Source organism: Lissotriton helveticus, chromosome 2_2, assembly GCF_964261635.1.
Source record: "Lissotriton helveticus chromosome 2_2, aLisHel1.1, whole genome shotgun sequence".
Lineage (NCBI taxonomy): Eukaryota > Metazoa > Chordata > Amphibia > Caudata > Salamandridae > Lissotriton > Lissotriton helveticus.
The window spans coordinates 507,756,823-507,776,783 of NC_136060.1; the positions used below are offsets into that span (position 1 = coordinate 507,756,823).

At 47.1% G+C, this 19,961-nt stretch overlaps 1 protein-coding gene across 2 annotated transcripts in view; it reads right to left on the reverse strand.

Moving 5' to 3' along the window:
• CCDC142 (coiled-coil domain containing 142) overlaps positions 1 to 19,961 on the reverse strand; it is a 187,886-nt gene that overhangs the window by 136,916 nt on the left and 31,009 nt on the right. For both annotated transcript variants that reach the window (XM_078678788.1, XM_078678787.1), the window contains one exon: positions 5,349 to 5,511. In XM_078678788.1, coding sequence (XP_078534914.1) covers positions 5,349 to 5,472 — 124 coding nt within the window. In that variant the 5' untranslated portion in view covers positions 5,473 to 5,511. The remainder of the gene's footprint in view (positions 1 to 5,348; positions 5,512 to 19,961) is intronic.

Sequence of the window (19,961 nt, forward strand, 5' to 3'; positions counted from 1 at the left end):
TTTGTTTGGTGATTGTATTGTGTAATAGTTCTATTTTATGTCCGTGAAAAATACAGGAAATGTTTGTGATGTGAATTAGATGGTATATTTTTTTATCTGAAAGGGCCACACTGAACAGGCAAAAATTTTATTTCACAAATGCTGGTTATGAAATGGTCTTTGGTCCACTTAACTTTTCGCACAAAAAATGCCAATAAGCATCTCATCACTCTTTGTCACGCGAGCACTGTTTACTAATGTATCATTACCAATAGTGTAGATTTATAAATTTAATAAAGCAGTAAAATCCACAGTTTTAGTGGCTTCACAATACCTTGAGATTTATGCCTAGTTTTCTATAGGCACAACTTTTCTGGCTACCCTGTTTCGGTTGAGCCTACCGGAGGGAGCAAGCGGTCTGGCTGAAAAAGACCATTTGTGGGCTTACAGCCCGCCAATGCTTACGAGTAGTTGGCTTTATTGTCACTCACATTTGCTGGTTTCTTATTCAATGACTTTCCTTTTCCCAGCTTGTACATCGGCTGTACAGCACGACTAGAATCATTGGTAAACCCAATAGATTCAAAGGTGTGTCCTATTGACTTTATAAATGCTTGTTTTTCATTTGGGGATGTTGAGCACTAGTAAGATCTGCACACAGAAAACACTGGGGTTAAGGTATTTGCTGCACCGATTGGTCTGTCCAGCAAGTTTCAAGCTATAACAGTGTTAAGTTAACTCTGGTGCTTAATGAATTCTCTTCAGAGATGGGTGCATTCTCTGGTCACAGGTTAGAAGCCTCATAAGGCGACACCGATAGTTAATGTTTCATGTCATAACACGTAGGAAATTATAAACTTGAAAAGACCTGCTGTATAGGAGTTTTGCAAGTACGTGTGCGTTTGTGCTTTTTGCAGGTAATGTATTTTCATTGCAGAAAGCTGTATAAATGTACTCTGAATGTCCTCCGAAGTCACAGAAATTTGCGATGATCTTTAGCACGTCGACAGCTTGCATGCTGCTTTTCCTGTTCCCCGTCTACTCCCTGATCATACTTTTTTAGGTCGAGCTTTCAAGACCTGTTGCATTCTCTTTGTGGGCTTAAAGCCTGCCCACTGCTTTTCATGTGTTTGTTTCAGTGTCCATAAAAATCCTTGCTAGCTAGAGGTCAATCCTTCCCCTTGACCCACCTTTTGTCATTCATTTCCTCCTATGGAGCCGGGGCTAAATACTGCTTTGGTTATTTATCCGCATGTTTGAGGGACTATTTTTTTTATTTGTTTGCTGCTCGTGTGAGTGTTTTCTTGTGTTCGGGTTCGGTGCCATAGCTGCTTGTTTCTTTTGTTTCTGCATGGCATCATGGGAAGGCTCTCCTCTGCACAGCTGCTACCCCTGTCCTTGGAATCCCAGTGTGATTGAAAAGAGGCCTGTAAATGTTGTGCCTTTCTTTTACTAACATGGCGCCCGCTTTTATGTTTTACCATGGAGCATATTTGATTTTATCAGCACAGCACCCCATAGCTGGCCATCGGCACTGCAAGGACTCCGATAAGCCTCGGTGCGGAAGCCTATGCACACTCGCCTGTTTCTTTATGTATCTACTATTGAAGCGGTTTACTCTTCTTCCTCTCTCTTTGTATCTGCTGTTCCTGTCATTTCTCCCTCCCCTTTTCTCTTGGCTCCTCATTCCGGGACAGCTATGTGTGTGCCCTAAGCCCCATTACCAACCTCCTTTTCCCCCCAGCCCTGCCCCGGCATGTGTATTTTGTGCGCTACAGCTGAGTGCAGTGTTGTTTGACCTGTCACTCCGGGATAGGCCAGTGTTATGACGTGTTCCCACAGACCAGAAGGCGGTCCTCAAAGATAAGGTGTCTTCTCTGTAGCAGAGCATGGTTCTGGATTGGTCGCCTCCTTCAGAAGACTGTCCGCAATCCGGTAAGCACTGCCGTCTGGTTCTATGGCTTTGTTAAGTAGGCTCCCATGGGACTTCAGTCCCCCACGTCGTCCTCCGATGCAAGCGGAACATGCACGAAATGGCAACTGCCAACTTTTGAACTGGTCCTAGCAGGGAAAAAAACACTTACACATTGGAGTGTTAGCATTTGTGTTTTTGCAGGATTTATTATCCTGATTAAATTCATTGCCAATATTTTTATTTCAGTTCTTCTTTGGGATGTAGTATCTGGCTCTTATGTTACTCCAACTGTACAGCTGGTCGGGTAGGTAAATGGCTTGTTCCTAGTGAGCACTTTGAAAAACCCCGCCGCCTCCACAGCCCCTTACCTTAATCCTTTAATGTGGAAAGATATACATCTGCTTTGTAGGATCCACTGATCCGCGGGTCGCGTGTAGTGCACATAATCAAGCACGTAGTCCACTTAGTGGTCAGTTTTTATTCATAGAGCACTCGTTCACTGGAGTTCTATGGAGCGGTCACAGTCCCCAGCGCACTGGAATGGGCAGTGTAAAGAGCCGAGTTTTAAGGGATTTGCCTGAATTTTAGCAGGCCGGGACCGGGATGAAGGTGAGAGTTCCAAAGCCTGACTGGCCGTGCTGAGAAGACTTTATCCACTATCTTGACCACGCTTTTTAAAAAAAATGTTTAGACTTGTGCCCTGTTGTTCCCCTCTCCCTCCTCCCAGGACTCCATCCGCTTTGCTGGCCACACCCTCTGCTGTTCATTTGGTTTCCAATTTCCCTCCTCCCTTGTATCTTTTATTGAGTGTTTCTTTTCCCCATGCCTCCCTTGCTTGACGCCTGTGCATGTATCTTTAGAAAGTTAACGACGGACCATATAGCAGACAGTGGGTGGGATGTGTACCTTCAGCCCAGGGTTCCTATTAATGTAGTGGGGTCACAGTGAATAAATGCCACTGTAGATCCCAGTATCCTGATGATCATCGAAAATTGACTGGGTGCAGAGAGCCCAGCCCAACCCGCTGCAATGTGTTTGAAAACAGGGGGCATGCAGCTTAGGAACACGGAGTACCACTTTTATTTATATAAAACCGGGGAAGTAAAATGGATATGCTGCTTTAAGCAGTGTTACGCCCCAGCTAAAGACGTTTGAAAAACCACTGAAAACCCTTTCATGATACGTACCACTTGCTGCAGCGGAGGTTGTGGTGTGCACATATTGCTGAAATAAATTGAGATGGCTAGAGAATGGAGATGACGGGTTATTTGTGATAAACATACTGGCCATACATAAAGAACGTAGGTCAATGCTGGCAGGAAGACCTGGAGAGTTAAACGATCACCTTTGATGCATGGTAGATCAGAGTTCAAATTTTGGCAAGACTAATTCAGACTTCCATGATTAACCCTTCTGAGGCTGGTAACTGCGTGCAACGGATTAGTAAAAGTATAATCACTCCTGTAATTTAGAGCACTTACTTTTGGATCTAGTGTGCTATGAAGCTCTACACACAATTATGATACATATTCTTTTTTTTGGCACCAAAGGAAATTGCACATCGTGTATAGATTTGTGACGTGATACAACGATTGTTAGGGGTTGAGCGTGCAGCAGGGTACTCTTCAGTACTCTCATACATGCAGCTGCACATGTACTAACAACATGAGTAGGCTGTACAAAGAACAGATGTCCTGTCCTGTACTGTTCTGTTAATATGTCTTGTACTGTTAGCTATGCGCCCTCGGGCAGTTGTTATTTAATGTAAAACTGGTTTTGTTTCCTTGTTCTTCTACTTGAGCACTGCAATAAATAATCTCATGTACACTTCAGCGCCGGTACTCGGACTACACCAGTACTGTGTCTGTTCACTCAAGCACAAATTCAAGAGGTGTGGGGCGTAAGTCCGTGCTCTTCACCCACAACACATTCCATGACAACGCACCTGACTTACGCCACCGCGTTCTCTCAGAGGCTGCAAGCAGGCACAGCCTCTCTGAAGCTTCGCTGAGCACTGCAGTGACTGAGTGAGCATTTACACACCGAGCAACCATGGATAGGAAATATATGTTTGTTTTCAACTGCGCATTGACTGTGTCATAGTGATTTTTTCTTTAAGTCATGTTGCAGAGCAGCCTGCGTTACGGTGCAGTGCAACAAGTCTAAAAATAATTGGCAAATCTAAATGACGTTGCGTAGGCAAACCTATTGGTTTTGCCAATGCTTGTTTCCTTCTCTGTCTCTCTCGCCATTACTCCAGCCTTCTCCTAATTGTCACTCCCATGGCTGCCTCCGCTTCACGCTGTGCCTCAAGGCACTCGCTCTTCCCGCGCCCACAGGATTAAATGAATGTTGAGCTTTCATTGTGTGTGTCAAGAGAGGGTTTTACAAATGCAGATGCACAGAAGTGAGCCCTGGAAATGACTGGCAAGTAAATTATGAAACAGAACCATGTAAAGTATGGCAAAAGTCTCTTTAAAAGTCAAACAAGTGTATTTCTTTAACAAGCGGACGCTTTCTCTTAAGTCACACTTTACCACTGCGCTGAGAGGAACTTACTGAAAGTGATATTCTTAAGCCTAAATTTAGAACCATTCTTGTCCCGCCTTCTCCCCGGAGACAGTGCCATTAATGATGAAAGAGGCAAGTCAGTTTTCGTGTGTTTTGTATGACTGCCAGATTCTTATAAGCACAACAACATTATGGTCTATTACATCAAACACAATACGATTTTGTATAGCTCGTATTCTGAATCAAATATTTGAAGGTACTTACATATATAATAATGAAGCAAAAGGAAGACTGCCGAAATAAAATATGTGCCTAAGATCACACAATTTGGCTAAGTGGGAAGTTGGGATTAATCCCTTTTTTCTGGTATCACTTTGTACAAGCCCTTCACTAAACGGGTAGCTATGCGTCTCTCCATTTTATCTTAAAAGCTAATGTACTGATTTTAACTCTTTGCCCAATCCAACCCACATAAGTCCTTTCCACACCACTTACAGCCACTTCACAATTCACAACACATGGGTACAACACATGGGCATTTATAATGCCAATACGTCTAATTCTTGCAAAGTTGAGACATATTGGCTTTGCAAGCGCTTGTATTAGGTAGGTGGAGGAAGTACCAGGCAGTCAACTGCTGCCAGTCCCCTTGCCCTAAAAAACATGCTTTTGCTGTACTTTTTCATTTTTGTTAACCATTTCACCTTGGATCACTCAACGAAAGAAATGGTGCCTGTGCAATTTTGTAAGTGCGCATGCGTAATGACGAATGTCATTACAAAATGCTGTGGTCAACTCTGCGCTTTAAAAAAACCTTTAACCATGGTACATACAAGTAGTTTGGAGCACGTCTCTAGAGGGAACACGGATCAAGTCGCACAAGCAAGATAGGGTATACAAGTGAGTGGGGATATTCCAAGGGCTTGAAAAGGTGACTCCGTACTTGGGTTTGTGGCCTCCTCCTTGTCACTCCTATGGCCCACATCACAAGGCACCACTTTCCTCTGCGCAATCAGTGCACCAAGAGGTGGCAGGATCCCTCCAGGTGCATGTGGCATCCGTGACATAATCAACCGAGGTCTGCTGTGAAGGGCATCTGCAGCTACCTGGAGAGAGAAAATAAACAGGTGATTAACAGCAGCAAGACCCTTCCCCTCAACTTCCAATTTCTTCTTATGCAACTGAAATCACCAAGTTCTCAGCTCAAGATCTGCAAAATTCTGTTACCTACTGGCCAACTTTTTCTCATGGAAAGTTGCTGAACCCTGCACCTGTCATCGCCACAGCCATACCCCCTAGCTACAGGATTGCCAGACAAGACAAGAGTACACAATTACAGAAGCGGAATCTCCCTCATAAACAAGAACACCATCAGCTGCACCACATACTTGGACACGTCTTCATCCAACATGGAACACCTGTCACTCAAACTCCACGTCACAGCCACCTTCACCCTCAGCGGCACATTCATCACCAGACCACTAGGACGTGCACCAACTTCACCAACGCCATTGCAAACTTTGTTGCACCACTCGCCCTCAATGCTAGCAATTACATCCTACTTGGAGACCTGAACTTCCAGCTGAAGACCACACCAACCCCAGCTCAAGAAAACTTATCCTGGGCCTCACCCAATGAGAAAAGGGACCAACATATGTCACTAGACATCCTCTGATTCCTACTTTCACCCACTTCTGCAACATCCAAGTCGACGAGACCACACCAGTTCCGTGGACAGACCATGCTCTTGTCAACTTTAGCATCCCTGTCCTGGTTCAACGCGCACACACACACCATCACCAGATCAGCTCTCAACACCTGCTAACCAGAACACAGCAACAGCCTCCCCAAAGCCATCAAGAATTTCAACAATTGGATCACCTCTTGCATCGACTCCCTGGCTCCACCTCAAACACAACAATACAAGATCCAGACCCCAAACTAGTTGGTGGACGAAGGAACTTAGACTGATTAAACACCATTGCAAACAACTGGAGCACAAATGGAGAATGAGCCAGGAGAATGCAGACGGAAGCATGCTCAAACCCATCCTAAGACGCTACCACCAAATGATCCGGACTACCATACACACCGGTCTGGCTGACAGCAACTATGTCAGCACCAACAGAAGCAAAAACCCCTTTGGCATTGTGAAACATTTCACCTCGCCATGGGCTACCTCCAACTTGATCACACCGTTGCAGGACCTCTGCAACAATCATTCGATTCGTAAGCAACAAATTCACAGCCATTTAGAGCAACTTCGGCCCACAACCAGACCAGACAGACCTCACCAAACGCCACCCGATCATATCCAAAGAATAAATGCTAACCTAGGCCTCGAAAAATGTAAAATGTTTTACCAGACATGCTGATCTAGTGACCTGAATAATCTACTCGACCAAACTGTAATACGCTTGGTCCATAAACTAATCTCAAATTGTGTGATGCTAGGCAAATATTTTATTCCAGAGTCACCTTTTTCTTCCTTACCAAAAACGAGACTACCTCTAAATATATGAGTTCAGCATGTGTGCTGTACAAAAGCACTTGTGTTTGATTTAGTAGGCTGAATTTTTGCATCCATGTATAATAAAAATCTAGTCCACATATAGGGTAGACACGATCCCTGACTTGCCTCTTAGTTCACTAATTTTATTTTATTTTATTTTATTTTAATTTCTTATAACGCGCTGGAATCAATCCCGTAAGGGTATCTCCGCGCTTTGGCAGCCATAGAGTCATCAGGTTGTGTGAGACAAAATATTAAAGGGGCCGAAAAGCTTCTTGGAAGAGGAGGGTTTTTAGTGCCTTTCTGAATGACAGGTGGTTAGTGGTCATTCTGACATCAGTAGGGAGTTTATTCCATAGGGCAGGACCAACCGAAGAGAATGCACGGTCTCCTTGTCTGGATTTTTTTGTTACAGGTGGTTTTAAGAGGGCTTGGTTACTTGAGCGGAGTGACCGGCCAGGTTGGTACAGCTCCAGAGATTGTGACAGGTATTTAGGGCTAGCCCCATACAAGCACTTGTGGACCTTCCAACAAGGGCTTATAGGGAGTCCTGGCCGGTACACTCATGACCAGTCTCGCCGCTGTGTTCTGGACTACCTGCAAACGACCCACTGCATCTGCATTCGCTAGAGTCAGCAGGCCGTTGCAGTAGTCCAGGCGGCTAGTAACCAAGGCCTGTACAAGTGTCTTCCTATAGGTGGCAGGAAGATACGGGAAGACACGTCTGAGAAGGCCGATGGTGTGGAAACACAGCCCTGCGATGTAGTTGGTATGTTCCTTTAAAGTCAGTTTTTGGTCCAACTTCACCCCTAGGTTTTTAACATGAGGTTTTAAGGAAGGTGCTGGGCCCAGATCTAATGGCCACCAGTCTGGGGACCAGAGGAGACTCGCCTTGCCAAAGAGCATAACCTCTGTTTTTCCCACATTACATTGGAGGCAATTTACAGCCATCCAATGTGACACTGCCCTCATACCCTCAGAAAAATTCTCCTTGACTTTAGGGCCAAGGGAGCTGAAAGGGTAGAGGAGCTGGGTGTCATCAGCATAGGAAACTGGAGTGAACCCATACTTCCGCACAATCTCAGCAAGGGGGGCCACATATACATTGAACAATGTAGGGCTAAGACATGAGCCTTGTGGCACCCCCTTCGTGAGCACCCTCGAGGTGGAACGATAGGGGCCCAGGCTGACAGATTGTGACCTCCCGGTGAGAAAGCTCTCCAACCATGATAGTACTAAGCCTCCAATTCCCACTCCCTGCAAACGGCTGAGAAGGATGTTATGGGACACGGTATCAAAGGCCGCAGACAGGTCCAACAGCACTAGAATCATGGAGCCTCCACTATCCTGTGACATTTTGATCTTATCAGTCACAGAGAGAAGGGCCGACTCAGTGCTGTGGTTGGGCCTGAACCCAGATTGAGATTGGTCCAGGCCCCCTGTCGCCTCGATAAAGCTGGAAATGGTGGTGTTAACGTGTTTCTCTGCCAGTTTGCTAATGAAAGGGAGGAGAGAAATAGGGCGAAGGTTGGAGAGCTCTGACCAGGGCAAGGTGGAATTTTTGCATATAGGGTTCACTACCGCTTCTTTCCAGGATTGTGGGAGTTGTCCCTCGGCAAAGGAGAGGTTCAACAGTTTTTGAATTGAGGGACCTAATATCTCATTCAAGGGGGAGACCAATTTAGCGGGAATCAGGTCAGTAGGAGAGCCGGTCTTCATTTTGTTGATAAGTGCAGTCAGATCTTTGATAGTTATTTCAGGGATTGCATGAAGGGTTTTCCCAGGAGTCACCATAGGAGAGATTTCAAAGACCTCAACATCCAAGGGACCTGAGACTGAGATGATTTTCTTATATATCCCTTCTATTTTATCCTCGAAAAACTGAGATATTTCATTGCAGAGGTCTTGAGTGAAAATATCTGGACTCTCACATATCATAGGGTTGGTGAAGGCCTGTATGATTTTAAATAGCTCTCTAGTAGAGTTGCCCGCCTCTACAATTTGAGAGGTGAGGCTTATTTTCCTCGCTTTTTTGATGTTTTTATAATAGGCGGTCATAGCCATCAGATATCGGTCTTTATCTTCTCCATTGCGTGTTCGTCTCCAAAGTTTCTCCAACTTCCTACACCCCTGCTTTTCTACTTTGAGGGCCTCCATATACCATGTTTCCCTTTTGGCTATGGTAGGTTTCTTGACAATTTTCTGAGGAGCCAGAGTGTCAATGGCTGTCATCAGTGTGGAGTTAAACTTGGAGAGAGCAGTGTTGATGTTATCCGAGTTTAACAGTGCTGGCTCTTTCCAGATCTGTGTAAGCCTGGCAGGAGTGACTTTATGCCATGGTCTACGCGTAATGGGCTGCGTAGTAGCACAATTTGTTAATTTGGGTAAATGGAGCAGGGGAAAATCTAACATTTTATGATCGGACCAATGGATATGTTTAGGGGGATGACAATAAACATTAGGATGGGTAGTGAAAATCAAATCCAGAGTGTGACCCCCCGAGTGAGTAGGTCCACTATTTCGAAGATGTAGGCCTAGTAGAGCAAGATCTGTCAAAAACGCTTTCGTATCGGGGTGATCAGCAACATCAATGTGAAAATTAAAATCTCCAAGTAAAATAAAATTTTCATTTGCTTTCATGTAGGGGGCTAAAAGTTCGGTTAAAGCGAGAGAAAACCCAGTATTGGGACCAGGTGGGCGATAGACTAATGCCCCTTTCCAGTGTACCTTAGGGCTAATTTTTAAGTGAAAGATCAGTACTTCCATGGTGGGTAACATTACTTGTTCTATGGCCCTAATATTCAGGGTGTCTTTATATATTATGGCGATCCCGCCTCCTACTTTCTCAGGGCGATCTTGACGCAGGATTTTATACCCCATAGGTATCCCTAAGATGATAGTGGGGATAGTATGGGGTTTAAGCCAGGTTTCAGTTAAGAAACAGATCTCAGGCTGAATACTATGTATAGAGTCCCAAAGTTGCATATAGTGCTTTGGGAGGGATCTTACATTTAACAAAAAACTTTTCCAGCCTCCCTGGGTATCTATATTGTCACTGAGGTATCCAGCAATGATGTTGGAGTGAGTGGCTTGAAATCCGCATATGATGCAGGAGAAGGGGCCATCAGGACATATTGGCGTTCTATTAGTGCATCTATATTTGCCCTGGGGTTGTATGGCAAGAAGAGTATGAGGTGAATACCTGATACTAGGAGCAGTCGCGTGGCCATCCATGATGTGTAGGGGCAGAGTGGCTAGCCCCTGGTCCCGTCCAGTCGCGGACGGGCGCAGACGGGCCACTCTTTGGCTAGTCTTCGGCGTTGTCTTCGGCTCTCCTGCGCGCGATCGCTGCGCGCTCAGGAGGGGGCGAGGGCTAAATAGCCCCGTCAGCCCTGGCCGCTAGAGCGCTAACCGCTCAGCGAAACCGGAAGTGGTGTCCTCCCTCCCCGTAGCAAAATCACGGGGAAGCGAGCGCTTACAAAGCTAATGCCACAGGTGATATCGGCGTGTATGTGCGAGTGTGTGCAAGTTTTAAATTTCTGATGTCACAGATGTCACATTAAAAACAATTCCACAGTTTCCTATATTTAAAAATCACTTTTGTCGCAACACGCACAAGGCTGATAATGCAGGCTTGATAATACCAGGCGAGCCAGCGAGTCCGGGAAACACTGCCACTGTCCCCCTACCGCAGCGCGGAAAAGAAATGCTCAGCCTAAATAGCCCCGTCAGCCCTGGCCGCTAGAGCGCTAACCGCTCAGCGAAACCGGAAGTGGTGTCCTCCCTCCCCGTAGCAAAATCACGGGGAAGCGAGCGCTTACAAAGCTAATGCCACAGGTGATATCGGCGTGTATGTGCGAGTGTGTGCAAGTTTTAAATTTCTGATGTCACAGATGTCACATTAAAAACAATTCCACAGTTTCCTATATTTAAAAATCACTTTTGTCGCAACACGCACAAGGCTGATAATGCAGGCTTGATAATACCAGGCGAGCCAGCGGGTCCGGGAAACACTGCCACTGTCCCCCTACCTAATGGAATTGTCATCACGGTGGGGGGCAGGAATGTTTCTCAGTTCATATTTAAAACTCACTTTTAATAAATATATCACTAAAGAATGATGCAGTAACGCACTGTCATTTACAGACAGACATTTTCTAATGAAATGTCCACAATCTTTCCTACTGCCATACAGTTGTACTGATACAGTGTATGGAAATCAGGTATCAGCAAATATTTATCATTTGCACATCATATTCTGATTTGTGTTGATCATATTAAAATCTTTGCTTTCATCTCACCTTAGAATTATAAAAGTGCGTCTAACTACTGTAATATATTTTGAAACATGTGTACTGTTCATTTACAACCTATTTAAATGTCGTGCGCCAAGCATGACTGTTAGACAGTTCACTTTACAAAATCCTCTAACTTTTGAAGTCGGAGAAATAAAAGCACCAATCTCCAAAAGAAAAATAAGCAGTAATTTATCAGAAGACATTTGACCTATTTCTTTAAACACACAGCAAAAGTTACAAGATTCAAACGTTTAAAGGCATCTTGACTGCTCATTCACTTTCTGAGTGGGCAGAACACCTGCTCTTTGCAGCTCGCCAGACACGGACACTAAGCCCTAAAAATAGCTCTACCTGATAAAATCTGACTCACCATGGTGAGTATGAGTGGATTTCTCGAGCCCTGTAACCACACGGCCTGTCATCACTCCGGAAGAAACCATTACCACCATGAAGTCTATCCACTCAGGAGACCCGTTGTGCCCCTATCCTCACTGCTGCTACTCCAGAAGACTGCAACACATCTGCGCCATTCTCACACCCATTCTGAATGCCTCCAACTCTTCTGCAACCTTACCAGATGCTTAGAAACACGCCTCCCATCGCTTAAGAAACCCTCTGCAGCCTCTTCAAAGCTCTCCCTACTCCCAGTCTTAGAGAAAATCATCAACAAACACCTTACCGAATACCTCAACGGCCACCAACTCCTCAACATCACTCGGTCTGGTTTTAGACCGAACCACAGCACGGAAAGTGCCCCATCATTGCCACAGATGACATTCGTATGACTGAACACAGGAAACACGGCGGCCCTCATCCTACAAGACCTCTCCGCAGCATTTGACACAGTCTCCCACCAATACAACGCCTACATGAAATGGGAATCTAAGGACACACACTCCGAAGGATCTGCTTCTTTCCGACTAGAAGAACCCAGTCAGTCACCCTGCACTGAACACCTCAGACACCTGTGACCTGATCTGCACAGTTCAGCAAGGATTCTCAATCAGTCTGTGTGAGAAAGTGCCATCTTTCTTGCCTTGGCATGCCCCCACTTTTTTCTGAACTGCTGATGTACTTTGACTGAGTGTGCCCTGGGTCCCTGCCAACCAGGTACCCAGGGCCTGTGTTCCTTTCCTACAAAGAAAAGCTATGCTGAAACAAAATACCCAATTGGCATCTCTGGCCCCTGTCAGCCCCTAGTAAATGGTACCCGAGGTACCCAGGGAATGGTGACCAGAGAAGACCCCTGAGGGCTGCAGCACTTATTGTGCCACCCTCAGGGGCCCTGTACCCTGGCTCCCGCACACTGCCTTTGCAGGCTGAGTGCCTAAGTACAGAACTAAAGCAGGAGTCGACATGGCACACATCCCTGTGTACCATGCCCACAGAACCCACTGCCCTGGCATACTTCAGTCACCCCTCTAGCTGGGTGCCCTATGCCAGAGGTGCGGGCCAATGTGCATGAGCCCTGTGCCCCTACAGTACCCAGGGCCATTCCTGGGCACTGTAAGTGCAGTGTTGCCATTTAAGAGTCTATGGTGCTGGGAGGTTGTCATTCACGAACTCCACAGCACCATAATGGCTTCACTGAAGACTGACAAGTTTGGTACCAAACTTCTCAGCATATTAAACCCGCACTGATGCCAGTGTGGGATTTCATGTAAAATGCACGAGAGGGCATCTTAGAGATGCCCTCCAAAAACCAGAACCTACAATCCACGTCTGGGCTGAGTGACTGCAGAGGCTGCCACACAGCAGACATGTTGCTGGACCCCTGGGTGGAGAGCCCCTCGCTCTCCTGGGTCTGCAACAAAGCACATCCTGGGCGAGGTGCTATGTCTCCTCCCCCAGGATGGACAGGGGGAAGCTTCAAAGGTATACCGCCTCTGAGAGCTTCTCCAGACCATTTGCTGTACCCAGCAACCAGCCCCCCACCAGTCCCTCTGGCGGGAAGACTGGCGGGAAAAACTACGTCAGGAAGGGGGGGTGCCAACCTGTGCCAACTCCACCCCTCAGGTGGAGGAGGCGAGGTGAAGCACAACCCCGAGCTCCGGCCATCTTGTAGATGGGGAGCCCTGCCCAATCCTAGCTAGGCTCCTGCCCCCCTCCCACAGGAGAGGAGCAGGCTAGGGGGTGTACTCACCCCAGGACAGGGACCCATTGGTCCTTGCCCTTGCCCTACCTGTAACACCCCTAAATTTAGTATTTAGGGGCTTCCTAAACCTTCCTTCCTGAGATCCCGATATTAAAAAGAAGAAAGAAGATCAAGAAGAAGAAGACCCGCCGTGGAGCTGCTAACAACAGGACAACAACAACTGACTTGGCCCCAGCCCTACCGGCCTGTTGATCCTGGAACCTGCTCCTGCCTAAACCCGGCGACCTCCGCAGACAGCAACCTCGGGACACCCAGAGGACCTGCCTGCCTTGACCCTCTCGACGATTGGGACTCCAGTCAGCAGAGGCTCTGCTGCAACAACCCACCGGGTGCCCACCAGGAAGCTCCGGACCAGCCCACTCTGTACCAGCCGAGCCCGGGCCGGGCCAACCCGAACCAAGACCACGAGGACGTCCCCCGGCGACTGGGACCCGAAGTCCAGTGCCCAAAGACCCTCCTTGACGAACCAGCCGACGCCTGCAGACTCAGAACCAGGAGCCACCCCAACCGCGACCAGCGAGGGTAAGCTTTTCTGACCCCCAAAGACACCCCTGCACCCTGCGCCCCCCGGCCCCCTGTGCCACCCTTAGGGGTACCTACCTGTGCTCCAACATCCCATCTTACCTCTCGAAGTGCTGGTCGCCCCTGGAGAGTCACCGTCGCCGAGCCTGCAGCCTTTGTTCCTTTTTCAAGATCCTCATTGGATAACATTGAGCGCCCGACGGCTCAAAAGCACCCTGCACCAAGCCGCCCGAGTGCCGCTGGCTGTGACCTCTTTGCCCTATCCTACTTCCCCTCTTGCCCTGAGCAAGTGACCAGGAGCCCAGCTCCCAGAGCCGCCTGGCCTGCTCGCCAGCAGCCACCAACCGAAGGCCCCCTGTCCCTCATTGGATAACATTGGGCCTACCTACCTCTGCACCCGGCCGCCCCGGCGCCGCTGGGACGGAACTAACTGTACTCACCTGACCCTGGGGGGACCCCGGAGTCTATACCAAGAACCCTAACTTCACCAACCAAGTACTCACCTGGAAACCGGTAATTCACTTACCTGTCATTGGATAACATTGACCCATTTTTGACTCGAAAATTTTCTGTGTGAAATTTTGGAAAATGAAAATATTCCTATAAAATCAGCCAAAGACCGAATCCGAAAATACTCACCTGTGATCAGGAGAGAAGCCAGTACTGTACCTTTCAGCCCAGTACTGAACCACAAAAGTAATCCCTAGCGAGTTTACTAGAAACCTGTATTTTCTCCATAGGAACCCATTGTCTGCTTTTCTATGAAATTTCTTTTAAGTGTCTACTTTTGAAAACTGCAAATATTCTTTAAAAATCATACGAAATACTGAAACGCAATTACCTACCTGTTTTGAGTTAAGCCCCCAGTGCTGGCACTAGGAGACTAGTGCTGGGTTACAAAAGTAACGCAATCATACTTTACCTGTAACCTGAATTTCCACCCATTGAATAACGTTGTGAGAATCACCTCGAAAAGTTTCTAAGTGTGAACTTTTAAAACAGCTTTATATTCAGGAAAAATCATCACTGTGACTAAAACGTTTTTGCTAATCTGGTTTCAGCTTAGACCCCAGGACTGAATCCAAGATCTAGTCCTGGGACTACCAAAGTAATCCATAAAGTAATCAACTGTACTTTCCTATGAAAACCCATTGAGCTCAATGCTATTGTGTGTTTTAGAACTGTATTGCTTATTAGCTAACCTGTGATTAATGTGTATACAAACTTATTGCTCCTCTGCAAAGTATTTACATGAAGAGTACTCGTAATGTGAAAAGTATATTTTTATACCTGTTGGTTCTAAAAATAAAACAACCATATCTCTGGATATACAAACAATTGGCCTGGAGTTCAGTCCTTGAGTGTGTGAAACCTTTTGCTGACTGAAGTTCTGACTTTAACCTCTGTTATACCTCTGAGGTTGGTGGACTCTATATACACTGTAATTCTTTCTAGTCCAGTATATATAGAGCCACTTTCTCACATGGGTGGCAGCGGTGGGATACAAACTTGCATTTGTTGGCCTACTTGGTTACTATCTGATCACACAGCAGAACTCAAATTACCTTTAGAGTTCTGAAATTGGTCTTTTCCAAAAATACTAAACCTCTGGTAAGGCCTTGCTTAAGTCCCATTAGAAGTTCTGAAAAATAAAAGTCACTACAAGCTAGGGTAGAGGGTTAGAACTATCAGGAGCTCCTGGCTGAGTATGCAAAAGACCACCCCTCTGAGCAGGGTGACACCCACACAGAGGAAGAAGTGAGGGAAGAGGGGGAGGATAATGCCCCCCCCCCATCCTTAGGGAAGATGGGTCTCTGTCCCCCTGATTCCAATAGTCAACATTTGGGAGCCTAGGAACCACACAGGTGGACTGGGCCCTAGAAACCCCATTGGGGGAAACCCCAGTGCAGAGGACGACTTTCTAGCAAAGTTGGCCAAGAGATTAGACCTAGAGACCAGGCCCCTGGCTCTAGAAAAAGAAAGAAAAGAGATGGGCCTAACCCCCATCTCTGGTGGCAGCAATACCAATAACAAGGACAGAGAGCAATCTTATGATCCTAAAATCCCCAAAGGGATTGGAGGAAGGTGATGACATCACCAAATGGTTCACATCCTTGGGGGGGCTTGTGATATCAGACAGCTAAAGAAACTACTCTGGGGGGCACTCCTGTGGGAACTGTTCTCTGGTAACTGCAGAGACAGGCTTCTGACCCTCTCTGGGCCAGATGCAGGGTCCTATGACCTCATGAAGAAGACTCTGATTGAGGGATTTGGACTCAGTACAGAATTAGGTTCAGGGGGCTCACAAAACCCAGACCCAATCCTGGATATATTTTGTAGACTACTCAGTAAAGACACTGGATGGTTGGTTAACTGGACACAATATGCATGACTTTACTGGATTGTATAATTTGTTTATGAAGGAACATATTTTGAGTAATTGCACAAATGAAAAGTTACATCAGCATTTGGTAGACCTAGGTCTAATTTCTCCCCAAGAATTGGGAAAGAAGGCAGACCACTGGGTCAAGACTAGGGTGACAAGGACAGCCACTGGGGGTGACCAAACAAAAATGGTCACAACCCCCCCCCCCCCCCCCAGGGGAAAGGTGGTGAGAATCCCCCAGATAAAAAGTCTGAGTCTTCCAAAGGGCCCCAAAAACCTGTTCAGGGGGGTGAGTCCCCATCTACTCCCTATGTGCCTCAGCCCTATAGGGGAAGAAACTTTGATCCTAACAAGGCCTATTGTAACAACTGTAAGAAGTTGAGACATTTAACTGTAGACAAGAACTGCCCCTACAACAAAGCCCCTAAGGCACCCATTCCAGCTACTCCAGGGACAGTAAATCTACAGATGGGATCAGAGGAGTGCCCAGAGCAAATCTGGGAATACACTCAAGCTAGTCTAGTCTGCCTGGGGAATATGGAGGTTGCCAGTGTGGCTGGGTCGCCAACCAACTGTAACAAATATATGCAATACCCCTCCATCAATGGAACAAGAGTAGAAGCTCTGAGGGATACAGGTGCCAGCATCACTATGGTAAGGGAAAAGCTGGTTTCCCCAGAGCAATACCTGATTGGGAAAACGTGCCCAGTCACCAATGCTAACAGCATTACCACCCAACGCCCCCTTTATATGGTAACATTAGGATGGGGGAAGGTTACTGGCCTGAAACTGGTAGTGGTCTCACCACAATTGCCAGCTGACTGTCTGCTTGGAAATGACCTGGAGACCTCAGCCTGGGCTGAAGTTGAGCAAGTAACCCATGCAGCCATGCTGGCTATCCCTAGATTGGTGTGTGTCCAAACCAGAGCACCCAGCAAAATGAAGGGTGAACAAGTGGGTTTGGAGCCTGAAAGTATGGCCCAACCCACCAAGAGAAAAGCAAGAAGACTGGGGAACCAGCTTCTACACAGCAAGCCTCTCAGGACCCCTCTCCTCAGGGAGAGGACTTGGAAACCCTAGAGGGAACTGAGCCTATGGAGCTTGAGCCTTGCCAGGCCGGACTCCTGGGCCCAGGGGGACCCACTAGGGAAGAGTTGTGCCAGGGTCAGCAAGACTGCCCCACTCTTGAGAGCCTGAGGCAGCAAGTAGCTGCAGAAGCCAAGGGAGATGTCAGTGGTACCCACAGAGCTTATTGGGAAGAGGGATTACTATATGCTGAGGCAAGAGACCCCACTCCTGGAGCTGCCAGGAGAGTGGTAGTGCCACAGAAGTACAGGGAGTTCCTCCTAACTTTGGCTCATGACATCCCCCTAGCTGGACACCTGGGGCAAACCAAAACTTGGGAAAGGTTGGTTAGCCACTTTTACTGGCCCCAGATGAACCAAAAAGTGAAGGAGTTTTTGTGCTCCTGTGCTACCTGTCAGGCCAGTGGCAAGACAGAGGGCAAGCCAAAGGACCCCCTGATACCACTGACAGTGGTGGGGGTGCCCTTTGAAAGGGTAGGTGTGGACATTGTGGGTCCACTAGAGCCTCCCACAGCCTCAGGGAACAAATTCATTCTAGTAGTAGTGGATCGTGCTACTAGGTTCCCTGAAGCAATTCCCCTTAGGGTGACTACAGCTCCTGCAGTAGCCAAGGCCCTCCTAGGTGTCTTCACCAGGGTAGGGTTCCCTAAGGAGGTGGTTTCAGACAGAGGTACCAACTTCATGTCTGCTTACCTGAAACACATGTGGAAGGAGTGCAGTACAAGTTCACTACCCCATACCACCCACAAACCAATGGTCTTGTGGACGGTTCAACAAGACATTGAAAGGTATGATCATGGGGCTCCCGGAAAAACTCAAGAGATGGGATGTCCTGTTGCCATGCCTGCTTTTCGCTTATAGGGAAGTGCCACAGAAGGGAGTGGGGTTTTCACCCTTTGAACTTCTGTTTGGTCATCCTGTAAGGGGACCACTTTGTCTTGTAAAAGAGGGTTGGGAGAGGCCTCTCAAGAACCCAAACAGGACATTGTGGACTATCAGCCAGATTCATCAAGGGAAATTGCGCTCGCAAAGGGCCAAATTCTGAGAATCTGGCCCTTTGCGAGCGCAATTTTAGCATTTGGGATTCATCATCCCAAATGCAAAATTCGCTATTACAGAAACCGCATTTTAGCGAGGAATAGCATTTAAGGAATCTCTATTTGAGATTCCTTAAATGCAATTCATGAAACTTTTAAAATTTGCGAATTCGCAATTTCCGGCCGCTATTTACCGCGAAGTCTGACTTCGTGGTAAATAGCGAAAACTTAGAAAAATGCACTTTAGTGCATATTTCTAAGTGGTATGTTACACACACACATGTCCTTTGGACATGTGTGTGCGCAACATCAGGCTACATTTCCATTTCAGGGGTGCTACAGGGTGTCCTTTGGACACCCCTGGCACCCTTGAAATCGCATTCTTATTTGCGATTAGCAAATTGCTAATCGCAAATAAGGATTGACTCCCCATTCATTCCTATGGGCCTTCAGGCCCATAGGAATGAATGGGGAGTTATTCCTTATTTGCGATTAGCAATTTGCTAATCGCAAATAAGGAGGCTGTAGGAATCGCAATTTATTTTGCAATTTCTACATGAATCCCGATTTGAGAGTCCTTAATAGCGATTCCTTAATAATCGCTATTAAGGACTCGCAAATCGGGACCATGATGAATCTGGCTGTATGTGCTTGGCCTAAGGTCCAGAATGGCTGAGTACATGGACAAGGCATCCAAAAATCTTGAGGCCAGCCAGGAGCTTCAGAAGCACTGGTATGACCAAAAAGCTGCCATGGTTGAATTTCACCCTGGGCAACAGGTGTGGGTTTTGGAGCCAGTGGCACCAAGGGCTTTCCAAGGCAGATGGAGTGGCCCTTACCCTATCCTGGAGAAAAAGAGCGAGGTCACTTACTTAGTGGACCTGGGCACCAGCAGGACACCCAAAAGGGTTATCCATGTGAACCGCCTCAAGCTCTACCATGACAGGGCTGACCTCACCATGCTGATGGTGACTGATGAAGAACAGGAAGCAGAGAGTGAACCTCTCCCTGATCTCCTCTCTACCAGCCCAAAAGATGGGTCAGTAGATGGAGTGGTCTTTTCAGACACCCTCTCTCCCCAACAGTAGACTGACTGCAAGCAGGACTTGCAGCAGTTTGCTAGCATATATTCCTTGGCCCCTGGTCTGACCAGCTGGTGTACCCATGACGTGGACACTGGTGACAGTAACCCTAGCAAAAACAAAATCTATCGACAATCAGACCAAGTCAAGGAACGCATCAAAGCTGAAGTCAGCAAGATGCTGGAGCTAGGGGTGATTGAACCCTCTGAGAGCCCCTGGGCCAGCCCAGTGCTTCTAGTCCCCAAACCTCATCAACAGGGTGGAAAGAGAGAGATGAGGTTCTGTGTGGACTATAGAGGGCTCAACTCTGTCACCAAGACAGATGCTCACCCCATCCCAAGAGCTGATGAGTTGATAGACAAACTAGGGCAGAGAATTTCTAAGCACCTTTGACTTGACTGCAGGGTACTGGCAAATTGGCATGGCCGTAGGAGCCAAAGAGAAAACAGCATTCTCCACCCCTGATGGGCACTATCAGT